The 18,341-nt window shown below is 36.3% G+C and overlaps 4 protein-coding genes across 4 annotated transcripts; 1 reads left to right on the top strand and 3 right to left on the bottom strand.

Moving 5' to 3' along the window:
* The first annotated feature begins 3,911 nt into the window (after positions 1-3,911).
* Positions 3,912-5,463, top strand: LOC145583888 (E3 ubiquitin-protein ligase PUB23-like). Its single transcript, XM_081640843.1, has one exon. The coding sequence runs from the start codon at positions 4,033-4,035 to the stop codon at positions 5,284-5,286; it is 1,254 nt and encodes a 417-aa protein (XP_081496969.1). The 5' UTR covers positions 3,912-4,032; the 3' UTR covers positions 5,287-5,463.
* Positions 5,464-7,672: 2,209 nt separating this feature from the next.
* LOC145569663 (uncharacterized) lies at positions 7,673-8,719 on the bottom strand. Its single transcript, XM_081628870.1, has 2 exons — positions 8,566-8,719; positions 7,673-8,448 (listed from the first exon to the last, which is right to left on the bottom strand). The coding sequence occupies exons 1-2, from the start codon at positions 8,717-8,719 to the stop codon at positions 7,673-7,675; spliced, it is 930 nt and encodes a 309-aa protein (XP_081484996.1).
* A 69-nt stretch (positions 8,720-8,788) lies between these two features.
* Positions 8,789-10,473, bottom strand: LOC145569679 (uncharacterized). Its single transcript, XM_081628871.1, has 4 exons — positions 10,398-10,473; positions 9,750-9,946; positions 9,280-9,664; positions 8,789-8,919 (listed from the first exon to the last, which is right to left on the bottom strand). Exons 1-4 carry the CDS (start codon positions 10,471-10,473, stop codon positions 8,789-8,791), a joined length of 789 nt encoding a protein of 262 aa, XP_081484997.1.
* A 5,063-nt stretch (positions 10,474-15,536) lies between these two features.
* Positions 15,537-16,997, bottom strand: LOC145583896 (uncharacterized). Its single transcript, XM_081640850.1, has 2 exons — positions 16,408-16,997; positions 15,537-16,365 (listed from the first exon to the last, which is right to left on the bottom strand). Exons 1-2 carry the CDS (start codon positions 16,928-16,930, stop codon positions 15,827-15,829), a joined length of 1,062 nt encoding a protein of 353 aa, XP_081496976.1. The 5' UTR covers positions 16,931-16,997; the 3' UTR covers positions 15,537-15,826.
* Between the last annotated feature and the right edge of the window lie 1,344 nt (positions 16,998-18,341).

Below are 18,341 nucleotides of genomic sequence, written 5' to 3' on the forward strand. Positions count from 1 at the left end.
TTTCCGTCCAATAAAATGGGTTGACGACAGTCTGCGTTCATATCGGAGATACTTAGTGGGGACGACGAACCTTCGACGACGTCGTCGAGTCAGGTATATGTCGGACTTTTTTTTTCAATCTCCGTTGTACATACCCGATCGCATGTTATATGCGATTACACTACGGTATAGTCGCATGTGATACGCGACTACATCGTGGTATATTCGCATGTAACATGTGACTACACCATGGTATAGTTGCATGTAACATGCGACCGCGTACCGTTTAATTTTTTTAAGCAAACCGTTTAATTTATATTAATTAATTTTTAATAATTATTAAAAATAACAAAATACACTTAATTTAATTAGTAAAATTTATGACTTAAAAAAATTTGGTAAATTTACTTGCTTAAAAAAAAGACAAATTTGCCAAAAAAAAAAAAAAAATTATAATGGTTGGTGAGAAAAATTGAATGAGGTCAAACAATGAATTTATAAGGGTAGATGGATCATTCAATACCACGACATAAATAATTCTATTGTGGCATTTAGACATTTAGACATTTAGTAACCACCAAATAAAAACACTTGTTTCATTGTTTGAAAAGAGATTAATAAAGTTTCACTAATATGGACACTAACATATACTTTCTCTATCACAAAATTATCCATGAATCTATATAACACATGTTTGTGACTAATTCAGATCTCTCTCTTTTTCTTGTCACTCTAAAGGAGTATATTTTTGACTTGAGCGCCTGAGCCGATGGCGAATTCAAGAAAAATATTTAATGGAGTCAAAATACATTTGATAAATATTAATGGGTCAAGAGGGTAATTTTATGAAGAAAAAAAAAAACTCAATTTTATAAGAAAAATACAGTACTATATTTTATAGGAAAAAAATTATTGTTTTATGTTCAAGTGGGGTCACTATACATCAATCCACCACTGGTCTGACCGATGCGAGTTCTCGTGATCAACACTCCAAGGTAGCTTACTCTTTCTCTCTTTATTTGAGGGCTAACGGACGTGTTGCAGAGGATAACTTTAATCTACTCAGATTATCCCAAAATAACCCTTCTATCATTAGGGAACTTATATTCGGAAAAAATACCATGCATTTTCACGTTTTAATATTTATATACAAGTATATACTTGGTGAGTAGTAATTATTAAGAAGCATATAATTGCGTCAAAGGATTCTTTTAATAACATTTTGATAGTTAGGAGAGAGTCTCATGCAACTACGTAGGTTAGTATAATAAACAAAAGTTACAAAACATTAGCATATAAACAAAAACATGCTGGCTATCAATTTCTCTAGTTTCACTAGAAGTTTTGGTAGGAATGTTATTTTTAATTCTATCTATTTACAATGACAAAGAGTTGTACACGGAGTATCATGTATTCCAATTTTATCCATCCACATGAGACAATAATGCAAGTTGATAGCATTCCAAAATAGCTCTATTATTGTAGATAACTATGCCAAGTAGATTGATTAAGATTTTGAATGCATCTATATCCACCCTTTCCTCGTTACCTACTAATACATTCCCACCTACCATATGGATGGGCTAGCCTAATACTCCCTCCGCATTCAATTATCTACAACATTTGCCATAAATAGGTGCTACCTATTATCTGCAACAAAATTTTTTCTTTCCCTTTTTAGTAAATTTTATACACTAAAATGACCACCTTACCCTTACTTTATTTTGTAAACTTTGTTTAACATCTTATAATTACACTTACTTACCAACTAATCACCACCTTATCCCAACCCAACCCTGTCTACCAGCAGCCCAACCACCAGCCCAGACGAAACCAAAGCACCACCCCCACCGCGACTATACCCCATCACCGCGCCAATCTCCGACCAGACCCCACTACTCCACCACAACCACTAATTAATCAGAGTTCGTGGGTTTTGCGGTGGGTTTCGTGGCTAGACTTAGGGTCGTGGGTTGGGCGGCGGTTTTGATTCAAGACCTAGGGTCGTGGGTTGGGCGGTGGTTTAGATTCAAGATCTGGGGTCATGGGTTGGGCGGTCGGTTTTGATTCAAGACTTGGGGTCAAGGGTTTCGTGGTGGGTGTCGGTGGTCTGAGTGAGTGGGGTTTGCGTGAATGGGGAATGCGTGGTGGTTTCGGTGGTCTGAGTTCGGTGGTTTTGCGTCCGTTAGTGGTGGTTTCGGTAGTCTGAGGTTGGTGGTTTTGCGTAAGTGGTGAGGGTTGCGTGGGTGTCGGTGTTTCGTGGGGTGGCGTGGTGGGGGTTGTGTGGGTGTGGTGTTGGATTAATTATCCCTTTCCTTTCCTCTTAATTTTCAATAATCACGCTTAAGAAATTTTGCCTAGGAGTCCGTAAAAAGTACCATTGTTGCAGATAATTGAAACCGGAGGGAGTATATAATTTCCATGATTTTATATATTATTATTACTAGTAACTATATTTACTTGGAATATCTAGACACAATTTACTTGTACGTAGGGCCTGTTCATATTTACTGAATTGAGCTGAACTGAACTGATAGGAGCTGAACTGATTGGAGATGAACTGAATTGAGCTAAACTAAGCTGAACTGAATATTTTAAGAGAGAGGGAAATTAGGATCTGAAATAAACTGATTGAAGCTGAACTGAACTAAACTAAAATTAAGTAAATGTGAACATGCCGTAGTCATCCTTTCACAGTATGATTAACATTTATTTGCGTCTCAAACTCTTTATCCGTTATAAATAATCATGAATGTAATATGTTATAAGATCAGCCAGTACCCTTGTGTCACCTTTAACAATATAACAAAATTTTAACACTTAATCAAATTCATATTGACTATTTTAATGCGTTCTTCCATATGTATCTTATTAACAATGCAATAAAGTCAGCTTGTTTCATTAAAAGGACACTCATTCACAATTAAATCAAATTAAATTAAATTTATCATTTTAGAAGCATCATGGTACGATGGTAGAGCCAACTCCCACCTTCTAGGAACGTAGGAAGAGTTAGAAGCTTGATACTCGGTAGATAACTAGATACCACAAGATCTTTTTGTAAAGACCAAACAAAGAAGGTGTCAGGACCACACCTTATTTAAAATAATAATTATAAGACCACAACCAACAATGCAATAAATAAAGCCACTTGATGATTTGATCAAAGAGATGGGAAAAAAGGTGCACAAAATAAATTACCTATTTAAGCTATTTTTCCATGATAATTATAAATAATAATGATTTTAATCCCCACTTTTTATTTGAATTGAAAAAGTTTAAACTTATAGTTGAAACCCAAAATCGATTTATATACTCTATCAGTCTATCATACCCTTTCACATAAGAGTCATCTCTTACCCAACGCGAAATATTCTACTTGAAAATGAGTCAGATTTGAACCCATAACCTTTAAGTTACACTGACTCTAATACCATGTTAAAAAACTACAACTCAATTAAAATGTTAAGTTTATGATTAAATCTCAAGATTAGTTTATATACTCTATAAAAAACATTCGATAGATTAAAAGATACAGAGTAATTTTCTTGACAAAAATTACATATGGAGCACAACAACCATCACTATTAACCCTTTCCAAACAATGCAAGAAGATCGATCATGCACCGTCACCTCCAATTACTCTAATCCTTAATAAACCTCTAGTCAAATCAAACACTTAGTAAATTATTAGCAATAATACATTTAAAATTATAAACTAATCTTACATTGGTTTACATAGTCATCTATCTTTATTTTATTATTTTATTAAATTGGCAACGAGATACACATACAAAGAACCATCCAAAATAAATAAGTTTGAAAAGTCACCCTCTAGTTGGTATCTTAGTAATGTGCATTATTTCTTGTATTTTCCGTGTTTTGACTTCATCTCTCCTTTCAATCCTATATATATATATAAACCACAACCTACCATTTCTAAATTAAACCATCAACAAAAACTCTTCTACTTCAAAAACCTTCAAACCAAAAATAATTATAATACCCAAAAAAAAGAAAAAAGTCAACCAAAATATTACCCAAAAAAAAAAAATGGATCACAATGAAGAAATAGATGTTCCACCATTTTTTATTTGTCCAATTTCATTACAAATAATGAAAGATCCAGTAACAGTTTCAACAGGAATAACTTATGATCGTGAAAGTATTGAAAAATGGGTGTTTACTAACAATAATACAACTTGTCCTGTTACTAAACAACCTCTTAATATTGATTCTTGTGATTGTTTTCTTACACCTAATCATACTCTTAGGAGGCTTGCTCAATCTTGGTGTACTCTCAATGCTTCCTATGGCGTTGAACGCTTTCCTACGCCGAAGCCCCCGGTTACGAAAACACAGGTGTTGAAGCTTATTGATGATGCCTCCAACTCGTCGGCTCACCGCCTTGTTAACAATCTTGACAAGCTCAAGTCCATTGCTTTTGGTAGTAGTGCTAACAAGCGTTGCTTGGAGACTACCCCGGGTGTTGCCGAGTTCTTGGTGCGTCTGATTGTGGTTAGTGAGTCGGATGAAGATAATAAGTATTGTACTTACAATAGTGTGAGCGATGAAGCTTTGAGGATACTATCTCATCTTCAGATATCGGATGAGATGGTGTTAAAGAAAGTGTTGAAGGAGAATGATGGATTGTTGGTTGATTCATTGGTGAGGATCATGCAAAAGAATAGCTACGAGTCGAGATCGTATGCTATAGGGCTAATGAAGCAGCTTGTTCAAGTAGCCGAGCCAACGCAGTTAGTTGCATTTAGTCGCAAACATTTTGTAGAAGTAGTCGAGTTGATAAAAGATGATGTCTCCCCTAAGGCTACCAAGGCTGCGCTTAAAGTGTTGGCCTTGGCGTGCCCCTGGGGGAGGAACAGGATTAGGGTTGTCGAGGCAGGGGCGGTCCCAGTAATGATCGAGCTTCTATTGTTGTGTAATGAGAGGAGGAATATTGAAATGGTACTAGCAGTGTTGGACCAGCTCAGCGGGTGTGCTGAGGGAAGGGCGGAGTTGCTAGGCCATGCTGCGGGTTTAGCTGTGGTGTCGAAGAAAATCCTAAGAGTGTCTCATTTTGCTACGGAGAGGGGGATAAAGATATTGTACGCCATTTCGAAATTTTCGGGGACTCCGAGTGTGGTGCAGGAGATGGTGCAATTAGGGGTGGTGACGAAGTTGTGCTTGGTATTACAAGTTGATTGTGAGGCAAAGACTAAGGAGAAGGCTAGAGAGATCTTGAAGATGCATGCTAAGGCTTGGAAGAACTCTCCTTGTGCTCCTTCTCATGTTTTTGGCTTTGATTAATTAGTTAATTGCATCAAATTGATGTAGTCCATAATTTCATATAGTCATTTAATTCATTTTTTGGTGTACATAACAAGATTCATTCACCATTGATTATTTTAACTTAATCTATAAATATAGATTTTGATGTAATTTGAGCAATAATTTATTAAATGGATCCAATTCTTCTTTTACACACATCTTGCATTTGTCAAATTTTCTTTTCTCCTTTTGTTTGTTTGTTTGTTTTTTCAATTAAGAGTCCAAAATTTTTTCCCACTTCTTAAGATGATTAAGCACTTTTTAATTAGTGATTCCACTGATTTACCAACTAAATCACTTTGAATTCCTTATATTTGATGTATCTTATTAAAAATTTAATGAATGATGTGGTCTACAAAAAGTCTTAATTAATTAATCAAATGGAACTAAAATAAAAATAGATATAACACTATTGGAGAAAAAAAAATTATAGTAACGAGATAAATGGAAAAAAAAGATTAATTTACTATAAGATCGATTTGTGTTAAATAATTTTTGCATCTCAACAAAAATAAATAAAAATAAATCCCAATGCAACCTTGTTAGATTCTCTTCATGATATGTTTCTACTTAGGTTGTTCAATAAAGAAAAGATGATGAAAGAAAGCTATTGAATTATTAATTGGTTGTATATTCAACCAAAACTTCTAGAGTAAGATGATGTAATTGATTTTGTATTATTATTGTTCAATGTACTTTTTGTTAAGTGAGATCGAGTGCTTTAAAAATTTGATGACCTTCTCCTTAAAAAGTGAGTTGGCTACTAGGCTGAGTTAAAAAAAACTCGCCCAATGACCAAATGTATCTCTGAGATGCTTTGCATTGTAGTTATTATGCAAAATAATGACATGATTTATTGAAGAATTTCAATTGAAAAGTCTCAATTTATTTTCGACGTCTCATGTAAAAAACACCTACAATCTAAAAGACTGAAAAGTTAATGATCAACAACTTAAAACATAGTCGAAAATATAATGTTATATATTCCGTATGTTAAATTATTACTTTTTCCATTTCCAAATATTTTCAAATCGTGATAAAAGCATAGAGCTAGATGGAGAATATATAATAATAATTCAAAATCTTCTGAAATATTCCATTTGACAAAGGAAGTACAATCAAAAGATTGGTGCAAACTGCAAAGTGTAGTCTACATTCATATAGACCTAACTAAGGGTGAACATTTATTGCGAAATAAGACCTTAATAATAAGGGATTTATCCTAGAAACTTTCTCAAATCTCAATATATTAAGGATTATATTCAAATAAACCAAGTTTTATAGCTTTTCAACATTTCAGATTCAGAAAAATAAATATCATGTTAATAAAATAAAAAACAATAATAAAGAAAATGAAGAAGAATATGTCCTCTTCATTTATAAAAGACAGCAATTTATCGTATAGTATAATCTGAGGTTGAGCAAAACGGTCAAACCCACATGTATAGTGCGCAAATGTTGACTAAGAATTAGTTTTCAAATATAAAGTACAAGTGCGCAGCTTTTAACCATATTGTCCATTTATGCAAATTTAGTCAATTGTAATGGACCCTGTCAAAAATGTTTGACAAATTAAATGCTTATGGACTTATGGTATTAATGTTTTTTTTTTTTTTTTTTTTTTTTTTTGAAAGGATATGGTATTACGAGTAATAGTTTATTTCTCTATGGAGTAGTATTTTTGCTTTTGTAATTAGTAATTACCCTCTAAGTTGTAATTACTTACTATCAATATAATGTTGCTCTTTTAACCACGTTACTTCGTATGTTTTATGTAATTGACCTTGTCATAATGTTTAGAAAAAAAATATAATATTATTGACCATTTATTACTTTAAATTTTCTACTAGCTACTTCGGATTTTTTTTTTAAATTATTTTTAATTCAAACTAGCTACTTAGGATGTAAGTAAAAATGTTAATAAAAAATAAGTTTAGTTTAGGACAATAGGGTTTAGGAATTAGAAACACTAATTTAAGGGCCTATCGGCAAAAGTAGATGTTTGTATTTATATGTTGAGTAGTTGGTAGCTGTCCAAGCAACGGGTAAATGTCGATCGACTAGTAGCTGATACTCCCTTTGTGCTTATTTTTTTAATTGCCCCATTGGAAATAGTTGGGTCAAACTTCAAAAACTTTGACTACAATGTTTCATTAATCAATAAGAGAAAGTATTGCCTCATTGTATATTATATACAAAGCATGTTTATTGTTTGAAAGTTAACTAAGCTGCCCAAGTAGTTGGTTATAGTGTCAGTGTTCTTTGAAATTTTAGAATTCAATCAATTAGAGTTGTATACAAAGCATGTTTATTGTTTTAAAATTAACTACAACCTTTTTTTTTGAAAACCGATAGAGCAATTTTATTAAGCATTATCCAAATCCACCAAAGCTAGAATACTTTGGGGAAAGGAATCAAGTCTAACAACCTCCTGAGAATCACCAACCTCCCATCGAGCAACTAGATGAGCGGGGGTGTTACAAGAACGTTTAACATGTGAAAAAATACAATTATCAAACCAAGCTCTATCGGACTTAATATTATCATTGATCACAAACAAGGGAGAGAGACCTTCGGCACCATCATTCACCTTCTTAACAACATTCAAGGAATCACATTCCACCCACACATTCTTATATCCCAGCCTTCTAGCAAGTCTCAAGGCGTATAACACGACCATAGCTTCAACATACTCTGGTTGAGTACCATAAGCCCTCTTCGTTGCTGCACAAAATAGGCTGCCCTTCTCATCACGTCCTACTACGCCAAGTCCTACCACACCAGATATGGGAACATGAGCATCAGAGTTAAATTTCACATAACCTGGTGGAGGGAGGTGCCACGAACTGAAGCTTGTAGTAGTAGGGGTAGCAGCCACACGTTGTATCACTTTGTTGGAGTATACATTATAGTCTTGGACTAGCTTACAAAATCCAGCAGCTAACATGACAAAATGGGGTCTCTCACTGTCATGAATTAGCAGATTTCTACATCTCCATGCTGCCCACATAAGAGTAGCCATAGAGCTTATGATGTCCGCACTATATTTGTGTATGATCCACTCCCAAATTGCAGCAAACGAACCAATAGGGGCACCAACCATATTATCTTTAAGCTCACTATGATCCCATATTTCTCTTGCTGCTTCACATTCGAACAAGGTGTGAGAAATAGTTTCTTCCGAAGCCCCGCAAATAGGACATGAACTTTCATTCACAATGTGGCGAAATCACAACCTTTCTTTGACTGCCAAGTTGCCTTTTACAGCACTCCATAAGAAATGTTGCAATTTTGGAGGGCCTTTGATCTTCCTAACTGACGTCCATACCTCCTCACTCAACCCATCATTGTGGCCCTCGAAATTACCCATCTTTGCGAGCCAATACCCTGATCTAACAGCATAAATCCTCATCTTCGTCCAACCCCTATATTTTTTATCAGCACACGGGTTAGTAGGGAGGGGAGTAGCAAGTATTGGCACTCACCATCCAGCCCCTACAGCATTCGAAATTTTTTCACTATCCCACCCTCTTTTATCATCATCCATTAATTCACACACCATCATACTACCAGGACCATCAGCCACAGTTGGGATTTTGCACAGTTTTCCCCCTACAAGCAGCCATGTATATGCCTAAATATCTATGCTCGAGCCATTTCCAACTCTCCAAACAAGGCCATCACGCAGCAACCCTTTGGCCCCCCATATACTCCTCCATGAGAAACTAGGGTCAAATCCCCTATTAGCTTCAATAACCGATGAGTTCTTGAAGTATTTTGCCTTTAAAATTTTGCGGAGCAAGGTTGTTTCATTCGAATATAGACGCCACGGTTGCTTCGCAAGGAGGGCATGATTAAAACAAGTGAGGTCTCAAAAATTCATCCCACCCCTCGCTTTAGGCAAACATAATTTATCCCAATTTTGCCAATGCATCTTCTTAACATCCTCTCTAGAACCCCATCAAAACTTACACAACAAAGAATGAATCTCATCAATTAAACCCTCCGGCACCTTGAAAATACTCTTCATGTAAGTCGGAATAGCTTGAGCAACGACTTTGATAAGAACTTCTTTTCCCGGCCTTGACATCAGTCTCTCCTTCCAACCATTCACCTTCTTCCATATCCTCTCCTTCAAACAAGTAAAAATTTCTTTTTTAGATTTACCAATAATCGTTGGTAAACCCAAATACTTTTCATGTCTCTCAACTTCCCTCACACCCAAAGTATCAATAATAAAATTCCTCCTATTTACTGGCACACATTTGCTAAAAGCTACCTCTGTCTTATCTAGATTAACTTTCTGACCGGAAGCTCTCTCATAAACACTGATTATTTCAGCAACCTTTGAGCTTTCCTGCAGAGTAGCTTTAGAAAATAAAATACTATCATCAGCAAAAAAACAAGTGAGAAACACTTGGAGCAGCACGACAAATTTTTACCCCACTAATCTTTTTATCCCTATTTGCTTTCGAAATCAAACCAGAAAAAGCATCAACACAAAATAGGAAAAGGTATGGAGAAATAGGATCACCCTGTTGAAGACCCTGAGAAGGTACCACATTCCCCGATATATCACCATTCACCTTGAAGGAGAACGAAACACTCGCAATACAATTCATGACCTTAGCAATCCAACCTGAACAGAAACCCAATTTTCCCATAACCTTTTCCAAAAAACACCACTGGACCTTATCATATGCTTTACTCATGTCAAGTTTTAGAGCCACCGAGCCATGTCTACCTTCCCCTCTCTTCTTCATATAGTGGAAGATCTCAAAAGCAATAGAGCATTGTCGGTAATCAGACGCCCAGGGACAAAAGCACTTTGATTTATAGAAATAATATCATTAAGAAAAGGTTTTAACTTGTTTGCCAGAGTTTTTGATATTATTTTATAAATCACATTGCAACAACTTATGAGTCTATATTCTATCAAAAATTTCGGCTCATTGCATTTCGGAATAAGCACAATACAAGTCCTATTAATTTCAGAAATATCAACAGAACCACGCCACCAATTTTTAACCAGAGTAATAATATCAAAGCCAATAATTGCCAAAATTTCTGAAAAAATAGAGCATGCATACCATCAGTTCCCGGAGCCTTATTCGGGTGCACTTGAAATAGCGCCTCCTTAATTTCTTCTCCACTCAGCTCCACCATAAGTGCGACATTCATATCCTCGGTCACTACATGACCTATCCCCTCGAGTGCTCATCGAACCCTGACGGATTACCAGAAGAGAAAAGCTGAGAAAAATTATCCCCCACCATACTCTTAATGCGCTCTTCGTCTATGACCCAATTTCCTTCAGAATCTGTAAGACCATTGATCCTATTTTTCTTGCATCTCTAGCTAGCCTTGCGGTGGAAATATGAAGTGTTTTTGTCCCCATCCCGCATTTCGTTTGCTCGAGCTCTTGCATACCAATAGGACTCTTCAAGCCTTCGAAGATCATTGATTTTGCTCGATAACGTCTCACAATTATCAAGCACAGTTGCGTCAACATGTCCACCTTGAGCCGCAAGCAACTCACTCTCCAGCTTTTTTATTTTCTTTTTGTGTCCCCAAAAGCTTTTGAAGCCCATTTTCTCAAGTCATTTGCACACTGATCAATTCTCAAATGTGGAGCAAAACCTTCACTATTTTTCCATGCATCCGAGACCACTTTGGCGCAATCATCATTCGACAACCACATACTCTCAAAGCGAAAAAGCTTGCCCTTTCTCCCCCTGTCAAAGTAATTAAGATTATCAAGTAATATTGGGGTATGATCGGACTCTTCACTAACCAAGTGTCGCACAACAAAATTAGGGAGCAACTCACACCATGCATCATCACCCATAAATTTGTCAAGGCGTTCTCTAACAAATGTGTCAACCGTCTTTCCCCTGCACCATGTGAAAATATTCCCTTTGTATCCCAAATCCCTCAAACCACAATCATCAATGGCACCCCGGAAAGCATCCATTAATGATTCTCTTCGAGCCACACCTCCCTCCTTCTCTCTCATACTCACAATCTCATTAAAATCGCCAAACATGACAACCGGTAAAGAACAACCATTTTTAAGAGATCTCATTAAGTCCCAAGTCTTATATTTATTTTCCGTCTCCGGCCAACCATACACACCAATCGCCCTCCACCATGAAGTACCATCCGGTTTACAAACATCAACTGCAAAATGGTGAGTAGAGAAAGATACGGTATTAATAGAGACACCACGCCACCAAAAACCAATGCCCCCCAATCTACCATTACTACTCAAACACACTCCACTATCAAACCCACATCTTCTTTTAATTTTCTCCAGTTTACTATCATCGATCATAGTTTCCATCAAGAAAACCACATCCGGCCTCTCTCTCCGGCACAAGTAACGGAGAGCTCTTTACGCCCAAGGGTTGCCAATTCCTTGGGCATTCCAACTTAATATTTTCATTGCCCTTCGAGGGGGTGGTCAACACCACCACCCTCTACTTGGATGTGTCTGTCCCCAAAACTAGTATCGATATCCATTCTCTTTCTTTTTTCTACTGGTGCTTCCTCCCCCTCACTAATGTTAATTCTTTTTTTAGTTTTTGCACCCTCCCCACACTTACTGCCAGCACCCGCATCACCATCCAACCCACTATAACCCTCTTCCATCCTTTCCACCCTCCTCCATGTTTTTTGACTTTTCTTTTTATCACCCACCCCCCAAGTTGTGCTTTTTTAATGATACCCCCCTCCACCCTCGAAGCAACATCCGAGTCCCCACTCTCAATCCATCCCCCAGCAGTGACTTTCGACACTACATCCTCCACCACCAAAGCTCCATTGTCACCTAGTAATTCACCATCACTAGCACCCATCTTCTCATTGTCATCCGAATTACCCACATTGCCTACTCGTTCATCACCATTACCCCCACCTTTCTTTCCACCAGCAGCATTCTTTGCTACACTTTGAGTTCATAGCACATTCCTTCTACTTTGTTCATCAAAGACAAGAGCCAGAGCAGCTTCTGTCACCTTCGGCTAAGCCACCACTTCATCAATTTTCTCGTTCATAAAGTGTAGCTTCCTCACAACACCAATCGGACCAAGTTTGATAGTTTTAGGTCTGATATTATTCGAGCATTGGCCAGTCTTAGCCCCTTCAAGCTTCTCACACCAAGCTCTTTCCTTCTCCTGAACAGCATAAGACTTTTGTTAAGGTTTCATTGGAGATGCACGCATCCACGCCCCATATTGGTACACAATCTCGCTTCCCTCCTCCCTTCCTACATCCCTTGCAGCACAATCCTTATCAATGTGATCAAGTTTTCCACATAAAAAACAGAAATCCCCTAGCCTTTCATACTTGATATCGATCCACTTCGGTTTCGAACTACCCACCGAAATAAATAGACCCCTTTGCAGCGGCTTATTGATATTAATTCGAACCTTAGTTCGCATATACTCACCCCAACCCAACGGATTAGAGTCATCAAATTCTAAAAAACCCCCCAAGAGCTTTTCCAATATCATACATCACAGATTTATTTCTTCTATTAAAAGGGACATCTAACAATCTAATCCACATAGGGGAATAATCAAAACACACCTCTGATGGTTGTTCGCCTCCTTGAATCTCCTTCAACAGAAGAAGCTTTCCACCAAAGAACCAAGGACTTCCAGCAAGAATTCGCTTCTTATCTTCCTCCTTAAAGAACTGAAACACATAAAGATTTGTGCCCATCGAATTGATAACAATGTTATCTTGCAGGCGCCAAACAAAATTCAATGTACGCTTCATTGCTTCGACGCTGAAAGTCTTCTCAGTCAGAAGTTCACCCACTAGAGCGAGGTTCAGTTGTTCATTCGTTCCACCTCCCTCGTCAAAATCAAGCGCTCCACCTACTACAGCATTCTCATCCTCAGTGAGAGAGAATTTCTCCCACTCTTTGAAAAGCTCTTCCTCCATTCGAAAAAACAGAATAATATGCACTCGTAAAAGAAGATTTTGAACAGAACACAAGGAAAAACAGAGAAATTGACACATAAATCACTGAGATACGCACAGGAAAACGACAAACCCTAGTACGGGACGACTAACCCTAGTACGAGGGACTTGTGATTAATACCGGTAAATTAACTATGTTTAAAATTAACTACAATTTGATTAAAGGAAATTTTGCAAAAAAGCATCTCTTATAAGCAATTTTTTGCAATAAACCACCTTATAATTTGTTTTTTTTTTGGCAAAATCATACCTTTATGCCGGAAAATGGGGTCAAACCCTATTTTCCGACGTTGACTATCCAACCCCACCCACGAAACCTCCCCCTCCCCAGCCCAATTCAAGGAATAACCCCCTCCTTCCCTCCACCCACAAAACCGCCTCCCTCCTCATCCCCACCAACGAAATCAAACTCCCTTCTTTCCACCACCTCGCGAAATCTAGATTTAGGGTGGTTTGAGTGTTAATTTAGGGTTGGGGGAGTGCGGCTAGGGGTGTCGACGCTGACGGTGGAGGGGAGAAGGGTGGCTAGGGCTTTAGAGGAGGGTTTACGGTGGTCAACGTCATTAAAGGGGTGTGTTTAGGGTGGTCAACGCCATTAAAGAGGTGTGTTTAGGGTGGTCAATGCCGTAAAAGGGTGGTTTGTGGGTGGAGTTGGGGAGGGAGGTGGTTTCGTGGGTGGGGTTGGGGAGAGAGGTGGTTTATTTTGTGAGTGGATTGGGGTAGTCAATGCCGGAAAAATGGGGTCAAACCTCAATTTCCGGTATAAAGGTATTGATTTGCAAAAAAAATAAAATAAAATTGATTAAGGTGTGTCATTGCAAAAATAAAATTTTATAAGGTGGTTTCTTGAAAAAAATTGTTTATAAAAGGTGGTTTTTTGCAAAATTTCCTTGATTAAAACATATAGTTCATAAATTGTTACCTACAATTTTTACATATCATTTATGAGATTAAAAAAATTTCTAAATTGCATATAACAATTAACGAAAGTAGTATTTGATTTTTCAAGAACATGATCGCTTTAAATAATTCCATTAGGTTTAGTTTGCGTTACTCTGAGTGGAATGCTAAAAAAATTTATCTAGTGTTTGTTTTTGAATTTTTTTTTATACCCATACCTTAAAACTACAAGATATGACTCATATGAGGCTTATATATATTCTAAGGAAAGGTGAGATGACATACCATGCCTTAATGTCTTAAAAAAATAATTCTTCATTTTCAAATAAAAACAATATATACTAGGTATTTATGAATAAGTTCCAACCTAATCAAACCACCCTAGTTATATTCTTGATTTCCAACGAGATTTCCAACTCATACAAGTTTGTAAACCACAATACAAGTTCAACACTAATAATTCATAACTATAGTGATAAAATTTATTGACATATAATAACCTAAAATGGCTACAAACAATATTTGATTAACATTAGAAATCAATTCAATTATGTAGCTTTATACTACAATTAGGGAAAATAGAGAAACATTCAACTGTAATATGTTAATGTTACATCCTTTAGAAGATTCCAACTAGAAACAGATAGATTCTATGCATGGAACTCATTATCCACGAGTTCATGCATGGTCAAATCATTGGGATATAATATTATTCATTAGTATAATGATTAAGTTTTCTCTTTAACTTTGGTTTATATCATCATCAAATGAAACTATATATAAGCCTTCTCCTTATAAAACTATAATAAAATCTTATCGCAACCAATCTTACAAACAATTTTAACTAGGATTGTCCAAGCTAGCTAGATCATAATAAATGTGGATTTTAATTTGACAATTTCAATTTGTTTTATCCTAATTAATTAAGCTTGTAATAAAGCAAAGGGGTTTTGTAAACAAAATCCTCCAAGCTCTAATTATATGATATTACTGGTTTGGATGGCTTAATTAGTTTGGAAAGTTATAGGGATGATATGATATTCAAAACATGGCATCAATTCATACTATTTAGATGATAATTACTACTATAGCTCTTAATACATCATAATGAAAAATTGAACTCGCCTTCACAAGTTCGAGGGAGCCTTACCATCTACTTGTGTTTTGAAGTGGAGGATATCCTTACCTTTCTCCATATTCTCCAATATTGACTTGTGTAGCTAGACTGATTGACCTGTGAGAGATGTCGATTCAGTAGGATCTTTCTCCTTACAAAATATATGAAAAATTATACATATTGTATGATAGCTAATTGAATTAGCTATGCATCTATTTGCCATTTCTCCATCCAACTGTATAATCTCTAAAAACCATATAATAATATATCTATATATATTCATTACACTTTTGTTTATTTATTATCATACACATTATTCATGACAATCAATTAACCTCTCTATACATTTATAATCATATATATATATACTGAAACTCTATATATGAATGCATGAAACCAAACAAAATTCACAAGCTTATTCACGATTTCAACTCACAAGAGATGAGCAATATATAAAATTGTGAGCAAAGCCAAGAAAGTATTTAATCATCCCAACCAAACTTAGCCTCTTTTTTAAGGCTTTGAAGAAGAAGATGAAGTTTCAAAACCTGGTAAATTATCAAGTGGACTCCAACTCCCATTATTGAACAATAAGTTTGAAAATTGTGAATCTGTCTCCAAGTCTTGTAGCCTTATTGGCACTTCCAAATCATTACCATCATCGCGATTTCTATGTTGAAGTTGATGTTGATGTTGATGATGATGTTCATTCAAATCCGAACCTTCCCACGACACTGGTTGATGATGATGATGATGGTGATGTTGATGATGATCTTGTAATAATAACGTGTCGCCGGGCAATGGCGGTAGGCCTAGTTCATCATGTTGAATGGATACATCATCATGTTCATGATGATGAATTGGTCTACTAAAATCTGTTACAAATAAAACTTGATTAGTATTATTATGATGATGATGATGACGATTGTTCATCATTAATTCGGGTATAATGGGAAGTGGTTGAGAGAAAGTTGGATGTTCTTGTTGGACTTGTAACACAACTTGTGAAGAAGGAGCAATAGTAGTAGCATCCGGTATGCTAGACAACTCAACTAATGGTGGAAACTCAACTAATGGTGGATTATTGTAGCCACCATTAGGGGGTATATCGTTACTATTTTCGGGTTTTTGCGTCAAGAAGTTGGCGTAAACAACCGCAAGGTCGATCGGAGGAGCCTCGGAATCCGTTGGCGAGGTGGTGGAATCAACCATGTTGTTATTCAAGTTACCATAAGAAACATGTCCACCACCAAGTTGATCTTGACTATGATGATGTTGATTGTGATGACTACCAAACATGGTGTTGTTATTCCTAGATGTGAGCCCATGATGGTTAGAGGATGGATGAGTTAGCCTTAGGGTTGTCGACCGAGACCTCCGGCTCTTCCGGCAACCACCACCGACGGGAACGTTCCGAAGGGACCCACCTTTAGTCCAATACCTTCTACAACCTTTGCAAAAATACCTAGGTTGTGTAAGGCTATAATTATTGTAGTAACAAAATTTGGTGTTAGATGAACCACACCTAGGACATGTAGGGGCCATATCCCTCCATCCTCTTTCCATAACTAAATCACTATCTACAACATTAGCTAAAATATAGCTAGGAAAACCCATTTAAATTTGTACTAATAAAAAGTACAAGAAAAATGCACCTTATATATGTGATAGTGTTGAACATAATGTTAGTAGTAACTTAACTTATATGGGAAGAAGCAAACCAAATTTTGTGATGCACATGATTTAGAGTATTGGGCTGGCCGTTAGAAGGACGGCCACTAACAGCTCCCTTAGAATATTACGGCGTGTCGGCGTTTGAGACACGTGGCATGATATGATTGGTGAAGATGAAGGTAACGTGGGATGCAAATGCCTTGGGGTTACTCAGGTTTTCCTTAAGAGAGCAGACAACTTTGGAGGCTTAAAATTGTTCAAAAGGGTATAAAATAATGATTAATGAATGTGGTAATGTATGAGTACAAGTGATTGTGTGTAGTTTAAGGGCTCTAATCCCAGGGAATGTACGTAGGATATGGTGCTTAGTTTAAGTTTTGCCATGTGATTGATAGATTTTGGGGGGTCATCATCCATTTTTGCTTGCTAAATGTGAGTGAAGTGGAGGTAACATTGGTACTTGTGGATCTTAATTTTATTTTTATTTTTTGACAAAATGGTTAAGGGGGAAACACAAATAGGTCTCCTCAAATCATTACAAAAGCTACTACACTACAAGAAAATAACCTTTTCGTAGCGATTATTTTAACCTTTAGTATCGATTGTAATTGCAACAAAAAGATTTCCCAACGAATGGTCATTCGATACAATATCCCCCGTTGCCTTAGCCTTTAGTAGTGGTTTTCAATATCGCTGAGGTTGGCCTCAATAATCGATATGAAAAACTACATCCAATCGTGGTGATTATTGTAGCGATTACAATCGCTATAAATGTTTAACTCATTTTCTTCCAAAAAAAAAAATAAAACATGCGTATGATCTTTACAAGATTCGAACATGCAACCTCAAACTCTTATATTAAATGTTTCACCAATAAACTATGACATATTTTATGTACTCTTTATCAAACAATATTTATATATCTAGTGTTGAAAAGGCTTTTCGTATCGATTTTTAGGATTTAGTGGCGATTGTAAATGATGCGATTTCTCAAAATTATATAAATGTGTAAAAATAGTGTGGATATGTATTATTATGTTTCCCGTATCGATTTTATATTGGAAAACCATGGCGATTGTAAAAATGATATGACATCCTTAGTTATTTCATAAACATACTTGCATATTGTAGCGAATGTACAATCGCTACGAAATAATTGCTACGAAAAGTGATTTTTCTTGTAGTGCTAGCTCTTCTATATTGAATCTAATTAAGATTCAAAGTGGAAGTGGTTTCCAAATATGTTAATGAAGGTGGTTTCGTTAATATTCCGCCTATATCAGAAAAAGTGTTTATACAGATGACTTTTTCTCGAAACTTTACGTAAAATTTAATAGTGTGATTTATTTTATTG

Source organism: Chenopodium album, chromosome 2 (assembly GCF_948465745.1).
Source record: "Chenopodium album chromosome 2, dcCheAlbu1.1, whole genome shotgun sequence".
NCBI classification, from domain to species: domain Eukaryota; kingdom Viridiplantae; phylum Streptophyta; class Magnoliopsida; order Caryophyllales; family Amaranthaceae; genus Chenopodium; species Chenopodium album.

Coding starts and splice junctions, on each gene's coding strand:
- LOC145583888 (XM_081640843.1), top strand. CDS start 4,033: ATGGATCACAATGAAGAAATAGATGTTCCACCATTTTTTATTTGTCCA.
- LOC145569663 (XM_081628870.1), bottom strand. CDS start 8,719: ATGAGGATTTATGCTGTTAGATCAGGGTATTGGCTCGCAAAGATGGGT. Junction 8,449..8,565: donor CTTATGGAGTGCTGTAAAAG/GCAACTTGGCAG, acceptor AATGTGAAGCAG/CAAGAGAAATATGGGATCAT.
- LOC145569679 (XM_081628871.1), bottom strand. CDS start 10,473: ATGGTGGAGCTGAGTGGAGAAGAAATTAAGGAGGCGCTATTTCAAGTG. Junction 9,947..10,397: donor TAAGGCTCCGGGAACTGATG/GTATGCATGCTC, acceptor GTTTCTGTTCAG/GTTGGATTGCTAAGGTCATG. Junction 9,665..9,749: donor GGGATAAAAAGATTAGTGGG/GTAAAAATTTGT, acceptor GCTACTCTGCAG/GAAAGCTCAAAGGTTGCTGA.
- LOC145583896 (XM_081640850.1), bottom strand. CDS start 16,930: ATGGGTTTTCCTAGCTATATTTTAGCTAATGTTGTAGATAGTGATTTA. Junction 16,366..16,407: donor TAACGATATACCCCCTAATG/GTGGCTACAATA, acceptor TTCCACCATTAG/TTGAGTTGTCTAGCATACCG.